Source organism: Monodelphis domestica, chromosome 6 (assembly GCF_027887165.1).
Source record: "Monodelphis domestica isolate mMonDom1 chromosome 6, mMonDom1.pri, whole genome shotgun sequence".
Lineage (NCBI taxonomy): Eukaryota > Metazoa > Chordata > Mammalia > Didelphimorphia > Didelphidae > Monodelphis > Monodelphis domestica.
The window spans coordinates 53,827,901-53,836,901 of NC_077232.1; the positions used below are offsets into that span (position 1 = coordinate 53,827,901).

The following is a 9,001-nucleotide window of genomic DNA, read 5'->3' on the forward strand; positions in this document are numbered from 1 at the left end:
GAATTTTCTGATTTATGGTACCCCTATAATATTGCAATGAAAAATGTTCCATAAATTCAGTGACTAGATATATTATTAAATTTAATTATCCCTCTATGTTGTCTACAATCTTTAAATATTGCAGTATCTGGGATGTAGAAAAATGAAAAGAAATGGAAAGACTGCAAAAATGTTCATGTTCATCTAACCTAAGCAAAATTGAAAGTAAGAAAAAATTGCCTTTGGTCAGCTTTGCGGTTCTTTTCACATGCATGTAATAGGTATATAAAACAAAATAACAGAGTTGGAAGGGATGTCCAGGACAGATCGTGCTTGATCCAGAACGCCTTCTACATTCATTCATTCATTAATTTATTTGTTCACTTGGTCAGGCAACAAGGATTTATTAAGTATTTACTATTTTCTAGATGTTGTAAAAAGTACTGGGACTACAAAGAAAAGCAAAAGCAGTAAATTCCAGAAAGGGGAGACAGTATAGAAGCAACTCTCTGCTCAAATAGGATCTAGATAAACTCCCACTTTTGGAAGCCAAGATGGCAGAGTAAGGAACACCTTCAGCTTGCCTAAGCCATCTTCAGAAAGCCACAAAAGAGGGGGGAAACACCTCAAAATGAATTTTGGATCAGCAGAACCAACAGAAGATATAGTGATGCAGTGCCCCAAGTCCAAGTCAATGTGGAGAGAAAGCAAGATGGGTCATCTTGCTAAGGTGGGCGGGAAAATTGGATCCATAAGCCAGGGTGGAACACAGGTAAGGTCCAATACAAACTTCAGAGAAAAGAGGACAGCCCATGAAGGTCCACCCATGGTGGGAGGGGGCAGAACCCAACACAATCCAGCTGAAGCATCAACTAGACTGAAGAGCTGCATGTCTCCCCTTGGCAGACTGTAGCTCTCCCCATCAACGCTCACTCTGTGATCTACTAGATGGAAGAGCTGATTGCAGGCACTGGAATAGAATGCAATACAAGTTCAGGGTATCACTTTTTTTTTTCAGGAGTGGAGCTGAGCTTCAACATATAGGCAAAGTCTCTAAAAAGTCCCAGTCAATGAGCAAAAGACAAAGAAATGCCTAACCTTGAAAAAAATTTTCAGCAACAGAGAAGTCAAAATGCACTCAGAATAGGATAGATGTATGGACAGGTAGATGGGTAGATGACTAGATAGACATATCTCATCACTGAGAAGTCCTCTCAGAAAGAAGTGAGGGCACAGGACAAAAGAGCTGAGGAAGCGTAATGAGGAAAGTACTCTTGCAGAAAATAAGATTTGACCTGACTCTTGAAGGAAGTCAGAGAAACCAGGAGTCCTTCATTTAATCACTTGATAAATTTTAGTCACCTATAGTGTACAATACACTGTGATACCTGTTGGGAGTTAAATATTAAAAAAGATATAATCCCTATCCTTAAGAAGCTTGCAGTTAAATAGGTACAATAGGGAATATGCATAAATGTGTGTAATACAACATATATTGGGACAAAGGAGAAATTGAGGATAGTAAGATCATTTTCACCTGGAGGGATCAGGGAAGACTTCATGGATAAGGTAATTAAACCCCAATCTTGATCTTGAAGGAAGATTGCAATAGGAATATATACTACCAGTTGTTGGAAAATTAGTAGAAAGTTAGTAGACAACAAGTGAAAGTGGGGAATAAAAGAGTTCCCTAGGCTCCTTCTCAAAGAAAAGGCTTCATTTATATATATCCTTGGAGCTGATCTAGTCAATAACCATATAGTTTATTGGATTTATCTTCTGAACCAGACTAACCAATTATTGGAATGCCACTGCCATTTGTAACAATTAAGTATCTTAGCCACCCAAATTATGGATTCAAAGGGGCAGGAGGAAGATTGTAATTAATTGAAATTAGTGACACATGTAGCTGTTGCAGCTAGCATCCAGGATAAGCCTGTGGGGAGCTGCCCCCAACAAATAGACCTTTCCATGTGGGGTCACTAGAGCTTCTCTAGGAAGCATATGAAGACAGCTTTCTTCTTAGAACCATCAAAATGACTGCTAGACCCCCAGCAGAAAACCAAACTAGAAATCCTAAAAATTAAGGGAGAAATTAATAAAATCGAAAGTGATAGAACTATTGATTTAATAAATAAGACAAGAATCTGGTACTTTGAAAAAACAAACAAAATAGACAAAGTACTGGTCAATCTAATTAAAAAAAGGAAGGAAGAAAAGCAAATTAACCGCATTAAAGATGAAAAGGGGGACAGCACCTCCAATGAAGAGGAAATTAAGGCAATCATTAGAAATTACTTTGCCCAATTATATGGCAATAAATACACCAATTTAGGAGAAATGGATGAATATATACAAAAACACAAACTGCCTAGACTAACAGAAGAGGAAATAGAATTCTTAAATAATCCCATATCAGAAAATGAAATCCAACAAGCCATCAAAGAACTTCCTAAGAAAAAATCCCCAGGGCCTGATGGATTCACCAGTGAATTCTATCAAACATTCAGAGAACAGTTCATCCCAATACTATACAAACTATTTGACATAATAAGCAAAGAGGGAGTTCTACCAAACTCCTTTTACGACACAAACATGGTACTGATTCCAAAACCAGGCAGGTCAAAAACAGAGAAAGAAAACGATAGGCCAATCTCCCTAATGAATATAGATGCAAAAATCTTAAATAGGATACTAGCAAAAAGACTCCAGCAAGTGATCAGAAGGATCATTCGCCATGATCAAGTAGGATTCATACCAGGGATGCAGGGCTGGTTCAACATTAGGAAAACCATCCACATAATTGACTACATCAACAAGCAAACTAGCAAGAACCACATGATTATCTCAATAGATGCAGAAAAAGCCTTTGATAAAATACAACACCCATTCCTATTAAAAACACTAGAAAGCATAGGAATAGAAGGGTCATTCCTAAAAATAATAAACAGTATATATCTAAAACCATCAGCTAATATCATCTGCAATGGGGATAAACTAGATGCATTCCCAATAAGATCAGGAGTGAAACAAGGATGCCCATTATCACTGCTACTATTTGACATTGTACTAGAAACACTAGCAGTAGCAATTAGAGAAGATAAAGGAATTGAAGGCATCAAAATAGGCAAGGAGGAGACCAAGTTATCACTCTTTGCGGATGACATGATGGTCTACTTAAAGAATCCTAGAAATTCAACCAAAAAGCTAATTGAAATAATCAACAACTTTAGCAAAGTTGCAGGATACAAAATAAACCCACATAAATCATCAGCTTTTCTATATATCTCCAACACAGCTCAGCAGCAAGAACTAGAAAGAGAAATCCCATTCAAAATCACCTTAGATAAAATAAAATACCTAGGAATCTACCTCCCAAGACAAACACAGGAACTATATGAACACAACTACAAAACACTCGCCACACAACTAAAACTAGACTTGAGCAAATGGAAAAACATTAACTGCTCATGGATAGGACGAGCCAATAAAATAAAAATGACCATCCTACCCAAACTTATTTATCTATTTAGTGCCATACCCATTGAACTACCAAAATACTTCTTCACTGATTTAGAAAAAAACATAACAAAGTTCATTTGGAAGAACAAAAGATCAAGGATATCCAGGGAAATAATGAAAAAAAAAAACACATATGATGGGGGCCTTGCAATCCCTGACCTAAAACTATATTACAAAGCAGCAGTCATCAAAACAATTTGGTACTAGCTAAGAAACAGAAAGGAAGATCAGTGGAATAGACTGGGGGAAAGTGACCTCAGCAAGATAGTATACGATAAACCCAAAGATCCCAGCTTTTGGGACAAAAATCCACTACTCGATAAAAACTGTTGGGAAAATTGGAAGACAGTGTGGGAGAGACTAGGAATAGATCAACACCTCACACCCTACACCAAGATAAATTCAAAATGGGTGAGTGACTTAAACATAAAGAAGGAACCATAAGTAAATTGGGTAAACACAGAATAGTATACATGTCAGACCTTTGGGAGGGGAAAGGCTTTAAAACCAAGCAAGATATAGAAAGAATCACAAAATGTAAAATAAATAATTTTGACTACATCAAACTAAAAAGCTTTTGTACAAACAAAACCAATGTAACTAAAATCAGAAGGGAAACAACAAATTGGGAAAAAATCTTCATAGAAACCTCTGACAAAGGTTTAATTACTCATATTTATAAAGAGCTAAATCAATTGTACAAAAAATCAAGCCATTCTCCAATTGATAAATGGGCAAGGGACATGGATAGGCAGTTCTCAGATAAAGAAATCAAAACTATTAACAAGCACATGAAGAAGTGTTCTAAATCTCTTATAATCAGAGAGATGCAAATCAAAACAACTCTGAGGTATCACCTCACACCTAGCAGATTGGCTAACATAACAGCAAAGGAAAGTAATGAATGCTGGAGGGGATGTGGCAAAGTAGGGACATTAATTCATTGCTGGTGTAGTTGTGAACTGATCCAACCATTCTGGAGGGCAATTTGGAACTATGCCCAAAGGGCGACAAAAGAATATCTACCCTTTGTTCCAGCCATAGCACTGCTGGGTTTGTACCCCAAAGAGATAATGGACAAAAAGACTTGTACAAAAATATTCATAGCTGTGCTCTTTGTGGTGGCCAAAAACTGGAAAACGAGGGGATGCCCATCAATTGGGGAATGGCTGAGCAAATTGTGGTATATGTTGGTGATGGAATACTATTGTGCTCAAAGGAATAATAAAGTGGAGGAATTCCATGGAGACTGGAACAACCTCCAGGAAGTGATGCAGAGCGAGAGGAGCAGAACCAGGAGAACATTGTACACAGAGACTAATACACTGTGGTATAATCGAACGTAATGGACTTCTCCATTAGTGGCAGTGTAATGTCCCTGAACAATCTGCAGGGATCCAGGAGAAAAAAACACTATTCATAAGCAAAGGATAAACTATGGGAGTGGAAACACCAAGGAAAAGCAACTGCCTGAATACAGCGGTTGAGGGGACATGACAGAGGAGAGACTCTAAATGAACACTCTAATGCAAATATTATCAACAAAGCAATGGGTTCAAATCAAGAAAACATCTAATGCCCAGTGGACTTACGCGTCAGCTATGGGGGGTGGGGGGGAGGAAAAGAAAATGATCTATGTCTTTAATGAATAATGCTTGGAATTGATCAAATAAAATATATTTTTTTAAAAAAATGACTGCTAGACTCTTTTAGCCTAGAATTCTTGAGCTGGGCTTTGGCAGACTGTTGAGAGAGATATTCAATGAAAGAACTACCTGAATCAAATATTGTGATCTTGGAGTGCTTTGTTGGAATAAGATAAAAAAAGAAGCAGTTCCATCTCATAGCAATAAGCTTCCGTGTCCTCTTGTCAAGTTAATATAAAACTATTTGGGCTGTTGACATTACACACTTGTAATGACTGAGATCTTTTCCATAAAGAATGCTGAAGTTATAAAGAAAAAAATTTAAATGAAAGTTGAATGAATTTGCCTTCTAGACTTTTGAAGATTTAGGCATCCTTTCTTTTTTTTTTTTTTAATTTTCCTTTCTTTATTGAACATGATTATGACAAATTAATTGCCTTGGAATGAGAAAAAAGTGATTACAGGATAATGACTTCTTTTCAAAATGACTTCAAGCCCCAAATCCCCATTCTTCTAAGAACACTTTGAAGGGGTCTAGGTGAGGGCATAGATGGATCAGGAAGAAAGAAAAATCCAATACTTTCCATTGATAGAGGTGGCAGACCACACCTATTCTCTGGTTTCCAACTGTTGTGTCCTCATTACACAGCTGTTTTCCCACTCTATTCTTTGATATTTTCTTCCTCCCTTTGATTAAAAATATCCATCTACATTCATAGGCGATGAAACCTGTTTCCAAGTGAGAATATTCATTCCACTGACCAAATGGGAAACAGACATTAACCTGAAGCCACCATTTAAGAGTAAAGCATTATGTACACAGTTGTGATAGGTTTAGTGGATAGCAAACTGGGCTCTCCTTCACCCTTTCTTGAGCAGCTCACATACAATTTTGGCTGCACCGTCACTTTTCTTAACCTGAAATGAATACCTTGAAGCATCCCCCCTCTCAAACATCCTCTTATAATTACAGTGAGTTTGGTGCATATTTTTTTCCTGTGGTAGAAAGTTCCAGATTTTTTTCTGCTGTCCATGGAAGTCCATCTGTCCTTGGCCTTTGCTACTTCTTTCTAGCATCACCACACACGACACTTCTTTTCTGGATTCATATAATCATTCTTGCGACAGTTAAAGGCTTCTGAAAACTCTGGGGAGTTCTGCAAAGTTCCTATGATCCTGAAATTGCCTGGACTGTGAACATCGGTTTTGATGGAGTTGACAGCATATTCTGGCCTGTATGTCCCGCACCATACCTGAGCAAAGTTCAAGAAGAACAGCTGTTTGTGGTTGAGGTTAAGGCCAGGAAGTAACTTCTCTTTTCCGTTCTTTTTCACAAAATTCTGATAGGCCCTGTATGCTTGCCCAATGCCTCCATTGTCAGCAATGTTTTCACCCAGAGTGTTGATTCCATTGAGATGTTGTCCACCTGCTAAGTCCCACGAAAAGTTTCCATATTGGTATACCATACATTGAGACTGTTCTTTGAAATTGTTGGCTGATTCTTGAGTCCACCAATCAACAAGATCCCCATCCTTATTGAAGTTTCTACCATTGTCATCAAAGCCATGTGTGATTTCATGTCCTATCACCATGCCAATCCCACCATAGTTCAAGGAGCTGGGCTGTTGTGCACTGAAGAAGGGAGGCTGTAGGATTCCAGCTGGGAAAACGATCTGGTTTCGTCCTGAAGAATAAAAAGCGTTGACCACAGCTGCCCCACTTATCCACTCTTCCTTGTCCACCTTTTCTCGAAGCTTTTTGAGCTGCTTGTTTTGCGCAAACATCAGGTTTTTCAGGATATTCTCAAAGTATTCTTCCTCTTTGTAATTCAATTCGCTGTACTCTTTGTTCAATTTTTCTTCATTTGTAATGATGTCATCAGGATATCCAATCCTTTCCTTAATTGCCATCGCCTTATCTTCAGCTTTCTTTTTGGTCTCTGCATCCATCCAAGTGAGGTCGTCTAAAGTCTTAATGAAAACTTCTCGAATCTGTGCAATCAGATCTTCTACCACATGTTTACTGTTGCCAGCAAATGCTGCTTCTACGTAAAGCCGTCCAACAGCATTTTCCATGTTCCCATTGACATAATTAGTACAACGTCGCCAAGTGGCTGTTTCAGATGTTGTGCCATAAAGAGCCTTCCGGAAAGCATTTCTCGACTCCTTGTAGTTTCGGCTGAGGCTGCTTACGAGATCCATAATGAGCCGCCAGGACATAAAATTTTGAAGATCTCTGGCAGAATATTTGGTAAGAATGAACTTAAGTTTGGTTAAATATTCGGGAGCATACACAATCACATCTTCCTCATTTGCAACACTAATTTTCACAGTTGACATGATTGTATTTGTGTAATTTGCCCAGTTGAACGGCTGTCCATTGATCTCTAATGTATAGGTGTTTTGGATGTGGGCTAGGGTCATTTTATTATAGAGGAGCATTGGGTCATTCCGGTCTTCAGGTTTAGCTGTGGCGTTGGCAATCTCTTTTTCCAACTCCATGACTCGATTCATTTCCTGGGTAATATGGGTGTCGTTAATTGTCAGTCCTTTATCCTGCCGGATCAGTTTAGCCACAGCGATCATGAAATCCACATATGCTGTGCAGGCCTCCTTATATATGCCGGTGCATTCATAGTAGTCACGTGATGGCAGGCCAAGTCGAGGCTGATCAATATGAATAATATGATTTGTGGAGTTCTTATCATCTGTGCCAACAAAAAAATTGATCAGGACTTTTTTCCCAAATTTAGAGTTCAAATCTGCAATGGATTTTTCAGCTGTCCAAGAAGTACCATATACTGTTTCCCAGTTGTCCATTGTAACTGGCCAATCCTGGATCTCTGGCAAGAGTTTGAGCAATGGTTCACCACCTCTGCTGTCAATGGCAGATTCATTAATACAGGATCTGTACAATGTTTTGGCTTTCTGTACTGCTACTATATCTTCGGTTTTGGGCTCCTGGAGAACATCTTTCAGAACGACTTCTAGTTCATCTCTTAAAATGTCAAAGTTACTGTAACGTGAGCTGGTCTCTGGAATGACATTCCGCTTTAACCAGCCTCCACAGGCATATTTGAAAAAGTCTGTACAAGGGTTGATGTTGTCATCCATGTTCTGAATCAGCCGAGCAGCTGATTTTATGCAATCTGCTGATTTGCAAATTCCATCGTCATAGGTCGCATACAGAACGATCATGGTGATGGCTATGATGGTGAGCAGAAGCACGAGGACCGACAGACTGAGCTCCAGCGAGCTCCATCGATGCTTCGGCTTTGGCTTGGGGCTGTTGATTTCAGTTATATCCATCTGGCTTTCGGATCTGCCCATAACCTAAAGTCAGTCGGATCTGGGAGAAGTTCGAGGATGATGTAAATAGACACATCCCCAACCAATGAGATCGCGAAGACCCAGGGCTGCCCTGGGAACCCCGAGCCGTGCGCACGTTGGCAGCAGCGGGCAGCTGGGGGAAGCGCCGAGCACCAGGAGCCCGGGAGGAGGCGGTGGTGGCAGCAGCACCAGAGGAGGAGGAGGAGGAGAAGTAGGCATCCTTTCTTATCTTAAAAAAAGTCTCAAATATTTCTCTTCTTTTTATTGCCCAAGAAGGAAGGAAGGAAGAAGCCCTTGAGAAAATCCTTAACTTTTCTTTTTCTCGATCTCTCAGTCAAGAACTTAGAATTGTACCAATTGGTATTTGTATAAAGGGCTAAGCTTTGAACTATCTGTCTTAATCAAAACTCAATTTAAAATACACTTTGCTGATATTTAAATAGCACAAATTGCTGTGGTCCAGAAGTTTATCAAAAAGGTCACACACCAAGACATCTGGTGAATGGAAGAGAAGAAGAAAAAATC

General features: G+C 39.1%; 1 protein-coding gene across 1 annotated transcript; it reads right to left on the bottom strand.

Annotated features, from left to right (window-relative positions):
* Positions 1-5,522: 5,522 nt before the first annotated feature.
* Positions 5,523-8,686, bottom strand: LOC130455004 (neprilysin). Its single transcript, XM_056802013.1, has one exon. It carries the CDS (start codon positions 8,474-8,476, stop codon positions 6,224-6,226), a length of 2,253 nt encoding a protein of 750 aa, XP_056657991.1. The 5' UTR covers positions 8,477-8,686; the 3' UTR covers positions 5,523-6,223.
* Between the last annotated feature and the right edge of the window lie 315 nt (positions 8,687-9,001).

Coding starts and splice junctions, on each gene's coding strand:
- LOC130455004 (XM_056802013.1), bottom strand. CDS start 8,476: ATGGGCAGATCCGAAAGCCAGATGGATATAACTGAAATCAACAGCCCC.